Raw genomic sequence first — 20,365 nt, forward strand, 5'->3', positions numbered from 1 at the left:
GCTCAAGATGGTGGCGCCGTGTAGTGCACGGTGGGATGTAAAATGAGAAGACCTCATGGTCTCCTCCGCCGCGCAACATAATTCGGCAACACCTTACAAATACATTCCGAAACCAACACGCCCGAATATTTAAAAAAGGCTCCTCACGGTTGGGGCATGAGGTCTAAGAAGCGGAAGAGAGAAAGTGCACGCCCCATTCCCGTAAGGATCGCCTAGCGTCTTCACTCTCCCTACGTGGCTCAGCGCGAACCCGGCCCTTTCCGTTTGGTGGCTTGGAGGGCAGCGGAGAGGGAGCGTAATTTCGTGGGCGCAACTGTGAGTAACGGTGGGCAATGTGAAAAATACGGTATTAAATTTTAAAAATAAACCTTGTCAGGTAAACTATTAAACCCTAACATTTCCTTGCGCGCGGGGGGCGGGGGCAACTCTTCCCTCAAGAGATTGATGCTCTGATGGTTTTGGTTGAGGAACTCCATGCCCGGACTTAGTCCACCCAGGACTAAGGCAGGAATGGGTTACGGAGCGGAAAACCGGGGATGGAGGAAAAATCAGTCTGTGGGCTGCTGGACAGTAGCCCGCTCCCTCCTAGGCAAGAGCGCGGAGAGCTCTCGCAGAAACTGAAAGGCCCCAAGAGGAAGGACCTCCGGGTTCTGACTTCTCCGTACTCGGGCCAAACCACTCACAGAAAGGTGAGGGGTTTGCGGGTCCAGGCGTGCCCAAGTATTTCATTCCTGTTTGTAACATGTATTAACTTTATTTTCTCATCTGTGAAATGAGGGTGGGAATAATAGTACCTACCTCACATGGTGTGGAGAGTAAGTGGGTTAAGATAGGTAAAACGCCCAGAAAAATGCCTGGCAGAGTAAATGCACGCAACTTAGTGAGCGCCTCTTGGGTACCAGACCCTATTTTAGGTCTTGGGAATACAGCTGTGAACAAGATAAAACATACCTGTTTCTTTGTTGCTTTTTGAGTTTACATACGATGGGATGGAGAGGAGAGAGCTCGAGGGGGAGATTATAACAAAGACAGGAAGATGTGGGAGAAAGCCCTGAGAATTTATGGGGGGATAATGTTCCAATCGGACGGAAGAGTCAGTGCAAAAGTACAGAGCTGGAGCGTTGGAGGCCGTGGGGACCAAAACAATGAGATGGAGGTGGGGGGCAGTTGACTGAGGGCCTCGCAGTCTGGGGGAAGGACCTTGGAAAGCCGTGCTAGAACGCGTGCCTTTGGGGAAAAAAGGCAAGGGGCAATGGCAAAGCTGCTGTGGGTTATGGCCACTCCAGTGTGCGAAGAAGGCCAGAATCCGTCCCTTGAGAGCAGCTACTCTCCTGGTCCCTTGCAGACCCCTGCTTTCCTCCGCAGCCACGCTGGGCTCCTCCATGGCCTAACGACTGTCCTTTAAGGCTTCCAGGCTTGTACATCACCTGCCTCCATGGCGCCCCCACCTGGCTATCCTGTCGCTTTTCCAACACTGAACTCTACCCCCACCCACGCGTTTTGTTTCTCCTGTGGTCGTGGTAGACCCTTGCGTTTACTCACCCCAGTATCCAGCTCGCTGCCCATGACTCCCGCCGTGCCTGCGCCCCACTGGGCGCTCAGCACAGTGGAGAGGTTAGCGATTCTTTGTCATCTCAGTGTGGAATGTGGGATGTGTTGCCCAGCATCTCCTCTGCCCTCGAGAACACTGGCTCCTCCACCTCCTACCTCCACTCTCCAAAGACGCCATCACTCAATCACATTATTACATTTTTTCCCCTCGAGAAACCTCATTCGGCTCTCTGTTTCTTGAACTTTGCCCGGGGTACCCCTGTGGAATCCGTGTCCCTGAGGTAGGCCACCAGGAGACTAGGTTCAAAAGAAGCCAGCCAGGTCCTTCACACCGGCTCAAAGATGGGACCTTTCTGTAACATAGGCTCTTTTCCAGAAGCCTCCCAGATAAGCCCTGCCCTCCCGGGTTCCCCAGCCCACCTCTGCCCAGCCCCTCCCAAGTCCTCTTTGCCCTGCCTCTGGGCCGAGACCCTTGAAGGTGCCTTTCCTCCCCACACTTGTCTCTACTCTTGAGACGTTCTCGCAGTGCCGCCTCCTATGGGGCCAAGGAGGGAATTCAGGTTTTGCCCTGGAGCCCACCAGGACTAAGCCAGTGATGCCAGTGGAAGAGAGAGAGAAATGGGATGTAGTGGAATTTCCTGTTGACCAGAGACCCTGCAGGATTCAGGCTTTCCACTTTAGAGTTTTCCTCCAACCACCACCTGGCCTATCCTTTCTTGGAGGGTAGGCCAGCAGGCCATAATGCCACTGAAAGACAATCTTTAGCCGAAGGAGGCCTTGCCCCAACCCTGCGGACGCTGGGGACCTCTGGCAGTAGCTCCGGCGGGGGCGGGGGTGGTGGTGGTGGAGCAGCCTTTCCTGCTCAGCCCCAGCTGCAGTTGAGCCCCATCCACGCCCACTTCCCTCAAGGGTGTCTGTGGCTTCCTGCTGGGCATCCAGGTCCTCGCCTGGCCCGGTTAGGGTCCACCTGGTCTCCTCACTCCTCTCAAGTAGCAATCTGTAGGTTCACTCTCAGTTAGCAAAGGGAGCCTGGCCTTTGGGAAAAAGGGACATAGAGTGATGTCCCTCCGCTGCTGGATAGTTTGAGAATCAGCTGTGCCTTTCACAACGAAGTCTACTAACTACTCTAGCCAGGTTGGGCCGGGCCTCCAGGCCTCTTCCTTCTCACCCAGGGCATCTTTTCTCCAACCTCAGGGAGGTGGAAGCCTGCTCTCATCTGCCCTTTGGGGAAAATTCAGCTTTCCTCCAAGCCATCTTCTCACTTCTCCAGGCCGCCCACGCCCTATAGGCAAAACTGGTCCTGGCCCCGAGTTTAGTGTTTGTTGTCTCACCCACTTATCATCTGAGCCCCTGGGCTGCCCCATCTTTCCCGTCCCGACAGGCACCACCTCCATTCCACGCAAGGTACGAATCCCACGGAAGAAACTGGAGAGGCTCTTCTAAGGAAGTCTGTCTCACTATTCCTTTTCTGAAGGGAGCCCCCAGGACCCACACAGCTGGAAAGAGCCCCTTAGGCTTCTTGCCAGAGGTCCGTGATCTCCGGGAGCAGAGGCCTCCATCCCCTCCTGCCAGCATTCAAGAGGTGAGAGAGGTCTTCCCTTGAACGCTGAGGTGAGGGCTTCTGTAGGTGCTGGGTAAGGGACGGAGGGAAAGGTGTGTGGCCAGGACCAGAGGGCCTGCTGACTGCCAGCCCTGGGCAGGCGGTTTCCCTTCATCATTTTACTGTCCTTCTGCGGATTCAGTGTGGTTGGCTCTGGCATGCCCCATGCTCTGTTGCTGTGACTACATTGGCCCTCCCTTGCTCCTCCAACTCATCCGTTCTCTCCCACACAGAACACACACTGTTCTTCTGCCTGGAAGGCCCACCGTGTCTAACCCCCCTTTTCTTAGTTAAATCTAAGCTTCCTTCAGGTCTCAGCTCCGGTTGCCACATCTGAGAAGCGCTCTGTGACCCTCAGATGTAGGTGAGGCTCCTTTATTTCATGCTGTCATAGTGGTGGTGCAGTGTTTGTTGGGTCTCATTTAAATTCTGCCACCGACTCCTCTGAGTGCCCTAAGGACAGGGACTAGGCTGTTTCTGCTCACATGTTGCATTCCCAGCACCTGGTAGAGGCTTTGGTATGAGGAAGATTCTAATCATGGTGGCCAGCCTCACAGGCTGAGTAGTTGGGGGCAAGTAGTTAAAGGGAGGGGCGCTCCAGGCAGAGGGATCAGCTTGGGGGACGAGGTGTGCAAGTGGTTTGCATGCACAGGTTTGGGAGTGATGGTTTCAAGAAGGAAAGTAGAGTGAAATCCAAGGTGGGCAGGGAACCCTAGTGCTTTTGTCCTGAAGCCCAGGACAGTCTCTTTAGGATTATCTCATCCCTCTCCTGCCTAGCCTTGATTTTACTGAAAGGCATCTGTAGTCAGAGTGAAGGCTAGGTTGGAGGAGTAAGACTAGAAACAAGTAGAGTTCAGAAGCTGGACAGGAGGGTCTCCTAGAGGATCGTGAGAGTCTTACAAAGGAAAGGACAGAGGACTTAACCAAAGGCCTTATGAATGAGGGGTTGACCATCTCTTCCAATCCATCTCTACCCTGCTTCCTTTACTCCAGGGTCTAGACTCGGGTTCTGAATACAGAAGCTATTTAATGATTGAGGCCTAAAGAATTAAGTTCAAAAAGGCTGGAGACAAGGAAATGTGAGACTGTAATTATAGGTTCTGTTCCATTCTTCCTAGTGAGAGGTGGGGATGGGGCATTAAATCAATGCTGGGAACAGATCTTAGAAAGAAATCACATGCCATTTTTAAATGTCTCTTGAAAAAGATTCCTTGTCCATCTTAGCCAGTAATCTGAGGTCTAACAGTCGCCTAGAAAGCTGCTAAGGCATTCTATTGGGTCTTCCCTGCGAGAGGGACTGTGGGATTCCCCAGGGCCTGGGTGCTTTAGCAGATGTGCAGAGTCAGAGGCTATGAAAGTGGGCATGATCTGGTCAGGTGTATTCCAGGCAGGACTATAAGAAATGCCAGCAGAAGGCAAGCTTCTTGCCTTGTTAAAGGATTTAAAGCAGCATTAGGTGGTAGGGAGAGACAAAAGGTGGCCCAAGGTGCCTGTTCTCGGCTTTTTACCAGGAAGAGGATTTCATATGAACCAGGGTCAGGAGATTATGTTGAAATGGAACGTTGAAGCTAGCTAGCTCACTACAAGATATGACAGCTGAGGAGACAGCCCTCAGCTCTCATAACCCTTCCCTGCTCACACCTGGGTTAAACAGCCAGCGACTGCTGAGAAATTCCATCCTTTGCTACAGAGGGAGAGAAGGGATTTTATGTGCTTAGGAAATGGTAGACAAAAAAGGGGGTGTGACCTCCAGGGATCCTCTTGCAGGCCACCTGGATCCCCATTTATCTTTGCAGGGGCCCTGCTAGATGCCAAGTGGAATTTTCGACCAGAAGCCTCTGACCAACTCTGGATCTGAATCCTTTAGGATGGGAGAAAAGGCAAGGAAGGCCTAAGCATGAACCTCAGTTAGTGAGATATTTGTGGAGGAGTGAACCTCCCTGTTCTTTAAGGCTATATCTAATTCAAATCCCTGAGGTATCCATTTTCCCCCCTTTTTGGAAGGGGGATAGTTGGGGAGAAGAGTAGCAGGTCTCCTAGTAACAGGAGCCTTGTGGCATCTCCTCCTATACTTCCCACATGCACAGATGAGCTGTTTCGCCAAGCCCCAGATTCTCACACTGTACCTCTGAGGACTCTGGTTTGTGGGCAAACACTATCATTAAAAGTTAAATTTATCATTACCTTTAGCTCTCACAGCCTCCTCTTCAGCCCTGTTATTCTTAGAACCTCTCACTTCATCTTCTCTCATTAACACTGCCAGTGCACTCTGCTTTCCCTTCCAGGACTCCAAGACCTCCTCACCACCTTCTGTCAGGATCTAGTGTGAAAGGAGAAAGGGAAGAACCTATTTACCTGCTTAAATACTAGGTTCTGCCCCTCATCCCATTTTCAAAAAGTCAGGCATGAAATAAAACCTTATTTATACTTATACTCCTCCTGTTTTGAGGTTCTAGCCCCAGCTCTTTTTGGGAAGAGGGTAATGGGGTTTTTTTTAGCTGCTTTTCACTAGAGTTCTCCCCTGTCACATCTCTTACATGTGATCCACACGGATCACAACTGTAACTGGCTCAAGGCCATTTTGGTCAGATTTTTAAAAAAAGAGCTGCCTTTTCTCCTTTTATACCTAAAAATATCACCTTACAGCCGTCTCTCTCCTGACTGAGAAAAGAAAGTTGTCTTACTTCTCCTTTTTCTTCTTCCCTTTGGACTTGACTACTCCTGAAGGTCCTAGGAAGGACCAGAGTTCAACCTGCCTTTTTTGTATAGAACTGTACAGTTCAACATGATTTGACAGCCACTACCCATATATGACTATTTAAATTAAAATTAAATACAATGAAAAATTCGGTTCCTGAGTTGCACTTGCCACGTTTAAAGAGCTCAAGTCATATGTAGCCTGTGGTACCTCTACTACATTGCATAGCACAGATTTAGAACACTTCCATCATTGCAGAAAGTCCTTTTAGAGCTGGTATAGAGGGCTAGTGTCCCTGTCTCCCCCTTTTTGTAATCCTGTTTTATCAGTCAATAAATATTTGTGCTAACTTCACTGTTATAGGATAGCTTTCAAAGGTGGTCAGGGATTAGGGGTGGGAAACAGCATAGAATCTCTTGGTCCTATAAATGTTTCAGAAGGGATGGCATAGGGACCAGAGGTTGATGGCCAATCTAAGGAGGAGCCTCAGATTTTAAGGAAGCGCTTTAAGGGCTGATGTTATATAATATGTATCAGCCCAGGGCTTCTCCCACTCTGACAGGAACAGAGAGGCTCTGGTCTTATCTATAAGTTCTGAATAATACTTAAAAAAACAAAGTAAACAATTGCCCTATGGCCCTGCTGAAACTAAGGAATAGCTGAAGTGATTGCCTTTTCTTGCTAATTGTTTCTAGATCTCAATTTCATATACTGCTTTATCTGTTTTAGCCCTCGATGGCAGTGATACAGACAGCTCTAATGTTTACAAAAGGCCTGTTGACCCTGCCACCTGTATGCCAAGAGCTGGGAGAAGTGGGGGTCATATCAATTAATCCACTGATGCTAAGGCTACGTTTAATAAAATTCCAGATAGGTGAGGCTGTTCTTCCACTGAACACTTTTGAACACCTGTGCTAGGCACTGGCTATAGGGCCTAAGTGAGGCTAGTAATGGCACGTCCGTAGATCTGACCACTTCCCTGAGACTAGACAAGTGGTTCTCAACCAGGGATGCTTTTGCACCACCCCTCCCCAAGACATCTGGCAAGGTCTGGGGACATTTGTCGTTGTCACAATGGTGGAGGAGTGCTCCATACATCTAGTGGGTAGAGTCCACGGATGCTACTAAGCATCCTTGAATGCACAGGACATACCCCACGCCCCAAAGCAAAGAACTATCTCACTCAAAATGTCAAGAGTGCTGAGGTTGAGAAACCCTGGTCTAGACCACAACATGGATCAGTTCTTCGTGCCAAGACTAATCGTGCGGTCCAGGGTCAGAAGGATAGTAAGTGAGGCTAACAAGTGTCTGATAAATTGGGAAAGAAAAAAATTAGGAGTCAGTGCAACAGTGACCTCCATAAAGATGAAGGGCAGGTATAACTGGAGTGTGTTTAACTGCACTGGAATGCTAAGAGCTAAGGTCATGGTGCAATTGGAGTTCAGGATTTCAGATGTGTAGCAAGTCTGTGTGAAGATGAGGTGCAGGGTACAGCCACAGGAGTAGAGAGGAGCAAGCTTAAACAGTCTGTCTTGTGATACAGCAGTCAACAGCTGAACCCAGTAGGGAAGACATTGAATAAGCAGATAAGCGTCTGGTGCATGTAGATATATATCAGTTTTTCTCAATGTTTTTGTAACCCACACCTTTACTTTCCATATACCTTCACATCTCACATTCTCTCTCCCTCAGTGTTATTTAAAATTTCAAAATTAAGTTTCATGATTAAAATTAATCAAAGCAATAGTAAATTTTGGAAGGCAAAAATTTATTCAGATGATGTAATAACCATGTCACTATTAAGCCTTAACTTTTCTTTCCTGGATGGTGTAGAAGATGCAACAAAACACAAGCTGCTTTGACAACTCTTGCAGTGTTTTCTCCCACAGTTAGTTATACCAAAAAAAAAAAAAAAAAAGCTTTTAAGATATAAGGAGAAAATGGAATAACGAATGGATTAAAGTCTGAAAGTTTCTAGTCAAAACAATCAGACTTTGAGTTCCACAAACTCGTCCTGAAGTTTTTCCAGTGAGGACTGAACATCAGTGTGAAACATTCTTCCCAAAAGCTACCGCAGGTAGGTTTCAAGAACAAGGTCAAGAACACATCACCCAAAATAGTTTTAGATTCCCTTCCGTCCTTCCTTTTCCTTCCTTCCTTTTCTTTCCTTCCTTCCTTCTCTCTTTCTTCCTTTCCTGGAAATAACATTCATGTATCCCATTCTCTAAAGATTGACCAAGAAAATTAAGACATTTTTAGCATGAGTTTGCTATCTGTAGCTAGATTTTTGGCAAGTACTTAAAGTATTTCGTAATGAGCAGTGATGTTGGTGTTTGCCCCCTGACATTTCAGGGTCAATGTATTTTAAGCCTCAACGTGTTAAATTATGCTTGAAGTTTTTTGTTTGTTTGTTTGCGGTACGCGGGCCTCTCACTGTTGTGGCCTCTCCCATTGCGGAGCATAGGCTCCGGACGCGCAGGCTCAGCGGCCATGGCTCACGGGCCCAGCTGCTCCGCGGCATGTGGGATCTTCCCGGACCGGGGCACGAGCCCGTGTCCCCTGCATCGGCAGGCGGACTCCCAGCCAATGCACCACCAGGGAAGCCCAATTTTTGAAGTTTTAAAGTACAGATTCTTTATCACAGGTGTCCCAAAATCAGTTCTGTCCATAAATTCAGCTGAACTAAGTTCTTTGACAACCAAGGAACCTCAGTATATGACAGAAAACACTCTCAACATCATTCAGATCTTCGAAAACCAAGGCAAACTGGGATCAAATGTACTATTTTTCACAACAGTTATGCTGACAGCAAGGCTTAAGATTTCCAGTAGATTATGGGCAGACTGATGGAAGTCGATGCTTGATGGTGACTGCTGCAGTACATCTTTCTTTCTTTCTTTCAAAATAAATTTATTTATTTATTTATTTATGGCTGTGTTGGGTCTTTGTTGCTGTGCATGGGCCTTCTCTAGTTGCGGTGAGCGGGGGCTACTCTTCTTCATTGTGGTGTGCAGGTTTCTCACTGTGGTGGCTTCTCTTGTTGCAGAGCACAGGCTCTAGGCGCAGGGCTTCAGTAGTTGTGGCATGCGGGCTCAGTAGTTGTGGCTCACGGGCTCTAGAGCGCAGGCTCAGTAGTTGTGGCGCACAGGCTTAGTTGCTCCGCAGCATGTGGGATCTCCCTGGACCAGGGTTCGAACCCGTGTTCCCTGCATTGGCAGGCGGATTCTTAGCCACTGCGCCACCAGGGAAGCCCTGCAGTACATCTTGAATGCCAGTTTTCTTGAATTTTTGACAAAGACCCATATCTAAAACATGTCATTGCTGTAGCACTACCAACATATACTCCTATCATTTTTTTCTTCCAACTAAGTTCATTTCATACAACTTCAAAAATATTGTCTTTAGTGCTCGCTTAGTGAAAATAGCACATCCACAGTTTTTAAAGCCTTATTCTGAACATAAACAAAGCACAATTTTCTTCATCAGTAGATTAATCTCAACTAATAGCAAAGAAGGATGAGCTGTTTTTTTTAAAACCTGACGTTTGATATGCTCAGTCAGTGAATTCAGAGTTCAGATGCAGAAGTCGATGAAGAAATTCTGGAATTCCTCAATTTCCTCTCAAAGTTGTGGCAGCATTCGGAATGCAAGGTTTCACAAGTTTCTCCATTTTTTTCTCCTTTGCAGTTAAAAGGGCTATTTAATAGTAAGCTTTCATTGCCTTTGAAGATTCCTGTTAATATTCCAATACTGTCCAATCTTAAAACTGCAGATAATTGTGCTCTGCAGAATACTGTTTTTAGTGGCATAACTTTAACAGTGTTTGGCATGTTTCACTGCCCAACACTTTCAGATAACTCAGCCGAAGAAGTTGACCCTATCTTCTGCATAATACATGAATCCATACTTGATAAAAGCCTCAAAAAATTTTTGGCTGCCATCTTTAGCTACCTCAAAGGAGAAAACAGAAAAACAAGGAGTACTGATGATGGAAGCGTCTGGTCCCTCTTGCAGAGTGATGAATGACTTTTTCAGCGGCAGCTGGGTGGCAGGGCAATTACAGGCATCCAGTTATGCCTGAGCCTCAACAAGTGCAATCTTTGTTCATTTTCTTTTTATACACCCGTCTGCCGCCTAAAACCTGACACCATTTAATGGTGCCCTTGGTCAATCTAAATGATCTTATTTTCATAATCCTCTGATTCTAGCTTGAAGAGTCAAGACGAACTCTAACTCATGGGATGGACAAAATGGAAGATGTAAATAAGTAAACTTTTCAGAGCTAAAAAGCCTCTTCTTATACAAAATTAAACTTTAAGGAATAGCAGTATAAATGGCACCATATCCACAACAAACATCTCTGGGTATCCAACTAGTTATACACCCCACTGACAATAGGCCTTACTCTGAATGATTCTTGCTCCATCTTTGTATTCCCACCAGCCAAGGAGTTCTTTCCAATTTATTTCTTATATTATGAAAAATTAAATCTTTTTTTCTTTTTAACATTATAATACTAAATATGATTTTATAAATGATAACTCTCCCCATACCCTGCAATGCTGCTATGTGTGAAGGGAGGGGGCGAGAATGCCTTTCTTTTCTATTCCTGAAAATCACTGACCTATTCCTTGAGTCTATGAGTAACAACTCCCGACTCATAGCCCCTAAAGCTAAAAAAGCTTGATCACCTCCAAAGTAAGATTAAAATCTTGTTGAATTAGTAGCAAACAACAGAGAATTTAACGTAACCAGAACTATGTGGTGGCTAATGTATAGCATACTAAGTAAACCATTATATAAAAATAGTTCTGGGCTTCCCTGGTGGCGCAGTGGTTGAGAGTCCGCCTGCCGATGCAGGGGATGCGGGTTCGTGCCCCGGTCCGGGAAGATCCCACATGCCGCGGAGCGGCTGGGCCCATGAGCCATGGCCACTGAGCCTGCGCGTCCGGAGCCTGTGCTCCGCAACGGGAGAGGCCACAGCAGTAAAGACCCGCATACCGCAAAAAAAAAAAAAAAAAGTTCCATATAATGTTAACTATTGTGAGAGTATTGTGAGAGTTTTGTATACTATGATTCTAAATCATGCTACTGTAAGGTGCATGTTTACCAATGAAAGGAAGTGACAAAACTATAAACTGTATAAAGAATGAAAGACTATGTCAGTTAATATCAGTTTACACATAGCCTACATAATTTTTACGTCTTCAGTGTAACTCCTATGTTTGGTAACACCATCAACCTAAGTTCTGGTATATGTTTGAAAATAAGTTTTATTTTTTAAAAAAATATTACATAATTTGAAAGGGATTATCTCCTATTTGTTTAACTTGGTTTTGCTGTTTATACTTACTAAGGTGCTTTATAAATAACTTCTGAGGTTTCAAATGAGTGTTAGCTGGTCTCCCCAGATGAAAAGACCACCTCTTTTCTCTTGTCTAAATTGGCTTTCAATTAAAATTTCGGTTTCAAAATCCTTTCTAGAGAATCCTAGCAGAGGAATGAAAGGTTACCTCCTCTCCTCAGCTTCAATGTACCAAAACCCAGAAATATAGGACATAGTTTCTTCTATAAGCAAACTTAATTATTACCCTGGGGGGAAAGCATGGTAGTAGGGTTTATCCTTAAATCATATTAATATGATGATGGAACTAGCAGTGGTTTGTAGTGAAGATTTGAGTCTTAACTGTGCACTTGCCAATAGTTACTGTGAAATGGGGGGTGATGATATTATCTAATATGTAATGCCTGTAGGGCAGTGTTATGTTTGTGTTTTGAAACCAAGTATACACCTGTGTACATATAATTTAAAAGTTTCATAAAACAATACTTACTGTGCTCCCATGCACTCTGATATTTTCTCTTCTGTTTCATTTAAAAATAATGCTGGGCATAATCCATTTATTTTAAGACCCACTAATTGGTCAAAATCTATGGTTTGAAAGTCACTGCTGTAGAAGAACATGAGGAAATACATTTTATAAACTAAAGCACTACTAAGACATGAGCAGTTGCTATTGATTATAAGACTTATGGACTTGAAGGCAACCTCTCCCTCCTTGGGTACTGCTAGCAGTCACATCCATCTAGGCTTTTTGACAGTATTCATGCTGTCATTGAGACAATTTTCTAATACTCAGATCAGGCCTAGAAAGCAAGGTATTAACCAAATCAGAACCCAAAGAAATGAAAGGAAACTAGAGGAAAGTCAAACTAAAGAAACATTTGTTCAGCGCTTCATGGTTTATACAATACTTTCACATATATGATCTCTTTTAATCTTAACAAGCCTAAGGGAAAAGTAAAGCTAAGAGGTTGAGACTTGCCCAAGATTAGACAGTCAATTGCAGAGCCAGGTCATCTGATCCTAAATCCTTCACTTCTTCCACTCTGATAAAATACCAGGTAAGGAAAGTGATCAGGCCAAGAGGTTTATTCTGAACCATCAAAGATGTTTATGCCCTCTGCCTTTCTCTACAGGGAAAATGGGCCCTACTGAAGGTGGGAAAGTGACCCCAGACTTTGGGAGGGTGGGTGTGTCCAGTTGCTCTATTAGTCCAGGAATCACACCTGGATTTTTGGTCTAACCGGTATTAGTCCTCTGTTTTGACACTGCTTGTGCTGACGTCCTGAATGTCTGTTATCTACAAGTACTGTGGCTTTCCATTCCTATATATTAAGGATCCCCGAGTCTTGGTCAGGTATAGACTCAGGACTCACATCAGAGGGAAATTAAGTACTGGGGGTGGGGGGGTCCTGTCACTCTTACCCCCTTATATACTTCGGTAGATTGAAAGGGAGTAACAACAATGGTCAGCTCCCAGTTACTGTCTTTGTCAGTTTCCTCTGGGGAAGCCAGTCAGCCTCAGCCAATGTCTCCTTCGTCCACATATACCCATCTCTCTCCACCCTGTGCGCCATCTGTCACAAAAGAAGAGGCTCAACTGCCAAGTCCCCAGCTCCCCTGGTTTCTCCTCCACTCCCTTCAAATCCCCACATTCCCTCACGCCGCTCACCTTGTACTCATGAACCACTTCCTCCATTGGCACCACGCTGTGCTGTTTTTGGCTCCTGGATTCTCGACACACCACACAGACGGCCTCTTTGTCCACCTCACAGAATAGTTTCAGAGCTTCTTGGTGTTTGGAGCAGATGTCCTGATCATTCCCCTGGCTCCCTCGATTAGGAGTGGGGCACATCTGGCGAATTATCTGGACCATGTTGGCCAGCTGCAAGTTGGGACGAAAGCTGCGACGCGTAAAGCTCTTTTGACATTGGGGGCAGATGAACTGCGGTGGAGGGGCTGGGGGAGGAGGCAGGTGAGTGTCAGGATACAGCTCTTGGTCGTCCTCATCGTATTCTTCCAATATCTCCTCTTCTGGGTAGACGTCAGTTCTCAGGTCATGTCTCACGCCTCCCAGGTAATAGTCCGTATCCTCCTCTTCTTCCTCCTGGTCCCACACATAATCCACGTTGTCCCAATCCCTTACACCACCGTCACCGTCCCAGAGTTCATCATCCTCTTGGTCCTGGCACAACTCCTCGTCAGCATTCCCCTGGTATAAAACCTCTCGAATGGAGTTGCCCCATCCACCGATGGCCCCCACCGCCTCGCCGTCCTCCTCCCATTCACCTTCCTCTTCGTCCCTGACTTCCTCATCATCTTCCTTGCCCCACAGCTGCGTCACACTCCCACGGCAGAAGTTATGCCCGCAGCCGATGGATACGGGATCCTTGGAGTAATCCAGGCAGGCGGCACATACCGCTTCCTCCTGAAGGGTCTGCGAGGCGTTGGGAGCAGCGGCATAGCCAGCCATCTTAACGCGCTGCCGGTTGGTATGGATGCGTCCGCTCACAGCTGAGAAGCGGGGGACACACCGGCAGGCCTACCTCCAAGCGACGCTGGTGATCCAAAGCTGTCCGCAACCCTGCTCTGCCTACTCGGGCTCTCAGAGAAGCCTTGCGCCCCTCTCTGACTCTCTCCAGCTTTAAGCGCGAAAGCCCCAGGCCCGAACTCACAGCTGACCTCGGAAGGCAGTGGGGGCGCAACCAGGATGCGGCCCCCACCTCCCTTTGAGACTCAGCGTGCAAACTCGGATCCCTTCACGTTTCTCGCCTCCCTTCCGGTTTGCCTGACCTGGCAGCTTCCGCCTCAGAAGCCGGCGCTCCTCACCCAGCCAGAGGTGACCGAAAATGACGTAAGCACGTTAATCCACACTCGGGAGGGGGCGCACTGGGCGGACGGAGGGCCACCTCTCTATGGTTTCCCCCGGAAGCCGGAGACGCGACCCCCGGAAACCCCTGCAGCCCATCCAGCTGCCCCAGACAGGAAAGAGGGCCTAGTCAGAATGGGTGGAGGCGGCGAGAGAATCAGTTTAAGCCACTGAGCGCTCTAATCAGCCAGACGCAGAGGGTGCAACAGCCGCTCAGGAAAGCCCGTCCCCAGATGGACCCAAAAGGGTGGGGACTGCGGTGGCTGACCTCTGGTACTCTTGTGCACTTCCGGCCCCTCTAACCAGAGGCCTTTGTGGTAGGGAGGATTCTGTCTGCACTGCTGCAGCGCTCGAGGGCGTGGTCTGTAGCAACCTGGCGGGATCGAACTCACTGCGCAGTTGGGTGGCGGTGATCACGATCAAAGAATCTCGCGTGAAGACTTGGGTGCTTCCAACTTTCCTCAGACCAACTCACCCCTTTCTTGCTGCCTGCCCTCAGCAGACACCAGCTTCGCCTGTGGATCTTTTTACCTCCATTTATAATCCTTCCATTCACCATCCACTCACCATGCATGCATGCATGCATCCATCCACCCAAATAACCATTCATTTTTCATCCATCCCTCTATCTCTCCATCCATCCATCATAGGCATGCATAACCCATCAATCCATTTATCCATCCATTTTCATCTATCCACGTTATAGGAACAAAAAAATGAGTAAGGCATGATTGTTCCTTCAAGGAGTATAGAGTTATAGGCGAGCGGTCATCCTTCACCCAACGTTCACAAGGTTTATTTTTTTCTTTTTTTAACTTGACCCTCAGTAAGAATTACATTGCACGTACTGATCCAATATAGACTTGCACATATATGACAGAAACAAAATTGGGGGAAATTGTTCTTTTCCTTAGGGCGTTCAAGTCACTCTGATATGTTCTGTTTTGCTTCAATGAGATGCTGTTCAACACCCGTTGGAGTGATTGCACCCCTCAATAATTGGTCACTTTGGTTTGAGGAACTCCACCTGCCCTAATGGAAACTTCAACGAGCCCTGGATCCCTTCCTTTCCCTCTCTGGGCCCAAGCTTGGACTCTTAAGTCCCACAGAGCAAGAATGGTAAACGTGCTATTCAACATTGTACACATAGCTCCTCTGTCATAGTGCTGAACATATAGCAGGTACTCCCTACATATCTGCTGAGTAAATAAATGGAACCCAACAAATTGCTACCATCAAGTCCTGCTGGTTTTTATCTCCTCAGATCTAGGTCTTCTCTATCTCTGTTCCTTCCAGCCTACATCTGACCCCATAGCTTCCAAATGGACAAGAAGTTTCCTGAAGGGTCACTTGGCCTCATTTTAAGTCCATCTTTCAGCCACCAGTACCATTCACCTGAGATGAAATTCTGACACTCAAGCCAAGCTGTTGCCTCTATGTCTTTGGGCATGTTGTTCACTCACCTAGAAGGCTCTCACCTCACTGCTTCACTTGGATATAATCCCTAATTAACCTTCAAGTCTCTGCCCAGGCATAATCTCCTGAAGGAGACTCTTCCCTGAGGCTGGCACCAGGCTGTGTTCACATCCCAACTCTGTCACTCTCTGTATGACCTTGGATTAGTTTCTTAACATCCCTGTGCTTCAGTTTCCCTATCTGCAACATAAAGATGATAGTAGCACACACGTCATGGGTTGTTGTGAAGTTGGATTAATTGTAAAATGGTTTGAACAGTGCCCACTGGAGTTATCTTTTTTTTTTTTTTTTTTATTTGCGGTACGGGGGCCTCTCACTGTTGTGGCCTCTCCCGTTGCGGAGCACAGGCTCCGGACGCACAGGCTCAGCGGCCGTGGCTCACGGGCCCAGCCGCTCTGCGGCATGTGGGATCCTCCCGGACCGGGGCATGAACCCACGCCCCCTGCATCGGCAGGCAGACTCTCAACCACTGCGCCACCAGGGAAGCCCTGGAGTTATCTTTTTATCCTCATCACCTGCCACTATATTCCTTTCCTGTAGTAGATAAGCCTTAGAAGAAACTCTCCCTTATCTCCTATTCTCTCCCACTTTGAGTAGGGTCAAGTGATTTGAATGCTGAGGGGAAAAATAATATGCCATCTGTCATCCTAGGCTTTTTTTTTTCTTCCTGGCCATAGTGCTCAGGATCTTAGTTCCCTGGCCAGGGATCAAACCCGTGCCCCCGTAGTAGAAGCTCGGAGTCTTAACCACTGGACCGCCAGGGAATTCCCTGTCATGCTAGTGGTTCTGAGAGCCTTTTGTCTGGAGAGGGAGGGAGTTGAAACCCAGGTCTGACCTGCCTAAGGTGGGACACCTATTTATTGGTGGTGTTTGTTAGAAAACTAGCAAGTAAACTCCCATATACAATCTGGGAACCATCCTGGAGGTCATGACTGACCCTGAGAGGCCACGGGGAAAATGAGCCATGAAAACTGGAACTGAGTTTCAAGACTGGAATACTTCCCCATCTCTGAATGCAGGTTCTCCCCTGCACATGGAAGAGGGTGGGCAAAGAGCTGGGGAGCAGACCAAGGGAAGAGGGGGCTGCTTATAAAAGCAAGTTCCTGCTTGCCCCAGGGAGCAGAGCCCAGGTGGGAAGGAGAGCTGGAGAAAGAGCAAGGGGGAATGGGTGGAAGAAGATGGTGAGAGAAGGCTTGTGGGATCATCCTGAAGGAACTGTTGAGACTTAAAAGGAACATAGAGTGGACACCCATTATCAAGAATACCTAGGTGAATAAAGACCTGTAAAGTTCAATACCTATTTTATCTTCTTTTTCCTCTGAATTACTTCTCCTCAAATCCAAGTGACAGCTGGGAGAGGGGTTTTGTTTAGATTCCCTCTGGCTGTGAGGCTTAGCTGTTATTTATCAGGGTATACGGGAGGCTTGGTTTTAAGCCCTCTTGCAAATTCTGCATCCTCGGCAACGAGGCACACTCTTCTATTCATAGGAAGACTGCTAGCCTTCTCCTGAACTCAGCTGGGAGCTGTGGGCTGTTGGAGTAGACCATTCGGCACACACAGGACCTCAGGTGCCATCGTCCCAGGGGCACTGGGAAAACAGCTACAGCGGAGGGCACTCAGGAATGAGGGCTCAGCAACGGTGGTGGCTGCCAGTGCATTTTTCTCAGGACTCTGATTTCAGAAAATGTATCCATGGAAACTTACATCAGCCTTTTCAGGCTGAAGAACCCCACACAACTGCAGATGATTAAATTCCAGTTTACGGTGAGGAGGCAGGTACCTGTCACACAGACACTGGGGACCACTTATCAGAGGTATCAGAGAGGCGGTCTAGCACGGGCTTGGTCACACAGGGGTTGGCAAATCTGGCCCTCGGTTTCTTTTTGTAAGGCCCAAGAGCAAGGAACAATTTTTAAATTTTAAAGGGGTTGTAAAAATAGAAAACAAAGGTGAATATTAGGACAGAGACTGTATGTGGCCACAAGAGTCCAAAATATCTCCTATCTGACACTTTACAGGAAAAGTTTACTGACCCCTGTGCTAGGAGGCTGGAATGGAGGACCTCCAGAATGCCTTCTGATGTTACAATTCTGGCTTGTTTCTCCCCTCTGGGTTCAAGACTCAGGCTCGTCCCCAGCACCCTAGCACTCTCTCCTCCCAGTCAGATTCCAGAGGTCCTGGCTGGACAGAGTGAGTATGACCAGTGGGTCAGCCTTGCTTTTCCTTAAACTCAGGCCCAGCTTCTCCTCTGCCCCTGCTGTAGTGCAGATAGCTCTGGCTTCCTGGGTCTCTTCCCTGTCCTGGCTCTGTCACTGTGGAGCAAAGGTGCCTGGAGGGGCTAGGAAATTAGAGGAGAAAAAAACGACCAGCCCAGGGCTGGGCCTTCCAGTTGGCCTTTGTCGTATGTTCCCATCTGGCCAGGCCCTGGCTCCCTGGATACGTCCTGCATTATTCATCATGGTACTCATGGCAGGGATGGCCAGGTCTCCAGGATTCTGGAAGGCCCTGGGGGAGGGCAGGCATGGCTGGGACAGTGAGGGTAACTGGGGGAGTGAGGCTGCATCGAAGATGGCTTGTAAGAAAGGCTTGCCATTCCGTGAGTTTGGATTCTAATGGCATTCACTGAATACCCATGATTCATTATTATTCATTAATGAATTCCCTCATTCATTTGACACATAATCACAAAGCACCAGGCCACACTGAGCAGCCAGAGATTCTGCTCTGAATGTAGCGGCCCCTGAAAAGTTGTGGTTTGGGGCAGGACTCCCGAGTGAGTGGTCAGCATGTGAGATTTGTGCAAAGGCGGGTGCGGAGGATATCAGGGTGGCCTGAGGCCTTGAAGTCTGGACTCTACCCACGGGGTGAGCGAGGGGTGGGTCTTCGGGTGGAGATCCCACAATTCTGAGCCCCAGCCAGCCCGGTCTGGCTGACAGAGGGAAGCAGTTCCCAGGAGAGGTCTGTGGCAGTACCCTCAGGACACAAAGTCAGTGCCCTGCTGACAAGTTTCTCACCTGGTAGGGGTGGCTGAGGAAGGAACCCAGGAGAGAGGCCAGCATCCGGGCTGGTCCAGTTGGGCCCATAGCCCCGGACTTTGGTTGAAACCACTGACAAGCTGCTACTAAGCAGAGAAACAAAAATGAGGGTGGAGTAAAGCCTGGGTTAGGGGAAACTGCCATGCTCTCTGGGCCTGTTCATTCCTCTGTGGAATCAGACTCAGGACCCCTAGGTTCACCTCCTACCTGGTTGGCGGGTGCTAGTTGAAGCATCTGCCTTTGCTTCAGTTTTTGCAGGTGCACCAGACTTAGACCAATCTGTGTTGGGGAGGGGGTGGGAGGTAAGAGAGAGACACACTTGAGAGAGCTCACAGCCTGGACAGGAAGGACTCTAATGTGAGAGGCCTCAAGACCTCAGCAGAGGGGAGTCACATGACGGGGTGGGGTAGTTAGTGAGAGTGTCAAATTATCAGGGGCTCCTAGAGATGCTTTAGGATCCCTTTAGGTCTTAAATCTATTATTTTATTTTTTATTTTTATATACTTTTTGTTTCTTTCCCCTAAAATGTATTTTATGGTTCCATGGGCAAAACACTGAACTAGCCTCTAAGGGAAAGATGATTAAAACAAAATAAAGTTGAAGTTGCTCAGTTGCCAAGGATCTCATAATCCAGTTATGAGGCAGGCACTTCCTGAACGTCAGGACGGTGGTGCCATTGGCAGCATAAAGGCTGGTAGGTTCTGCCTGGGGTGCGAAGTTGCGGTGAGGGCTGCTTCAGCAGGGAAGGGTTAGGAAGGGGGAGGAAGGGGCCCCAGGCCAGGGTAGGCATAGCGGCTGTCTCTTCACCTCAGGCACTTCCGTCTACCAGTCCCCTGGGCCCGGAGCTCCAGGACTTCTTGCAGATGTCGTGTTCTGGTGAGAAGGCAGGAGGCCGTGTGGACAGAGGGTGAGGAAAGCCAGCAGGAAAAGGCCGTGAGGTGCAAAAACTAGGGTTTGCTGATGGATATCCAGGACAGATATTGACCGCTCGGCCTTTGCCCTCTGGTAGTTTCTAAACCAAGTAGCCAATGAGGCTAATGGAAGAGCGAAATGACTGTAGCCTTTGGGTGGCAGGTGCCTGGGGCCCTGCTACTGTCCTAGAGGGGCTGTTGTGGGACTGTTCCAGTCCATGGCCTCTCTGCCCCTTTTCCTCATCTGGAGGGATGGTCCTATAATCCCGCGGCCCCAGAGGTATTCAGGGTCCTAGACACAGAGAAGCACAGACCTGGACAGGAACTTCCGGCCCATTCTGCCCAGGGCTTGCACTTAATAGAAGCCGGACCCTCTATCTAAGGCTCCCTGAATATTCAATGCCCTTGCGTCAAAGAAGCCATGCAGGGCTTCCCTGGTGGCGCAGTGGTTGAGAGTCCGCCTGCCGATGCAGGGGACACGGGTTCGTGCCCCAGTCCGGGAAGATCCCACATGCCGCCGAGCAGCTAGGCCCGTGAGCCATGGCCGCTGAGCCTGCGCGTCCGGAGCCTGTGCACCGCAACGCGAGAGGCCACAACAGTGAAAGGCCCGCGTACCACAAAAAAAAAAAAAAAAAGAAGCCATGCAAATTGCCAGTCTTAAGGTCTACACTTGGCTGGGCAGGACCAAAGCTGAGGAGGTGGGTCTGGGAGGTGTGTAGAGGAGCCTGAAGCCTTGGCGATATGTGTAGGGTACAGAAAGGTGACACAGCTGTACCAATTCAGAGAGAATGGCCAGAAGCCTCCTCCAATCTGCTTCTCCCCAAACACACTCTGCCTCTACCCCTTCCCCAGGGAAGAATGTTTCACTTCTGCTCAGGAG

At 48.3% G+C, this 20,365-nt stretch overlaps 1 protein-coding gene and 1 long non-coding RNA gene across 2 annotated transcripts; one reads left to right on the plus strand and one right to left on the minus strand.

Moving 5' to 3' along the window:
• The first annotated feature begins 28 nt into the window (after window positions 1–28).
• LOC116751781 lies at window positions 29–20,334 on the plus strand. Its single transcript, XR_004349337.1, has 3 exons — window positions 29–315; window positions 13,529–14,047; window positions 14,977–20,334. It is a non-coding gene; the product is annotated as an uncharacterized LOC116751781 (long non-coding RNA).
• Window positions 9,054–13,699, minus strand: TRIM52 (tripartite motif containing 52). Its single transcript, XM_032628104.1, has 2 exons — window positions 12,866–13,699; window positions 9,054–9,528 (listed from the first exon to the last, which is right to left on the minus strand). Exons 1-2 carry the CDS (start codon window positions 13,664–13,666, stop codon window positions 9,460–9,462), a joined length of 870 nt encoding a protein of 289 aa, XP_032483995.1. The 5' UTR covers window positions 13,667–13,699; the 3' UTR covers window positions 9,054–9,459.
• Window positions 20,335–20,365: the final 31 nt, after the last annotated feature.

The sequence above is a fragment of the Phocoena sinus genome, chromosome 3 (genome assembly GCF_008692025.1).
Source record: "Phocoena sinus isolate mPhoSin1 chromosome 3, mPhoSin1.pri, whole genome shotgun sequence".
Lineage (NCBI taxonomy): Eukaryota > Metazoa > Chordata > Mammalia > Artiodactyla > Phocoenidae > Phocoena > Phocoena sinus.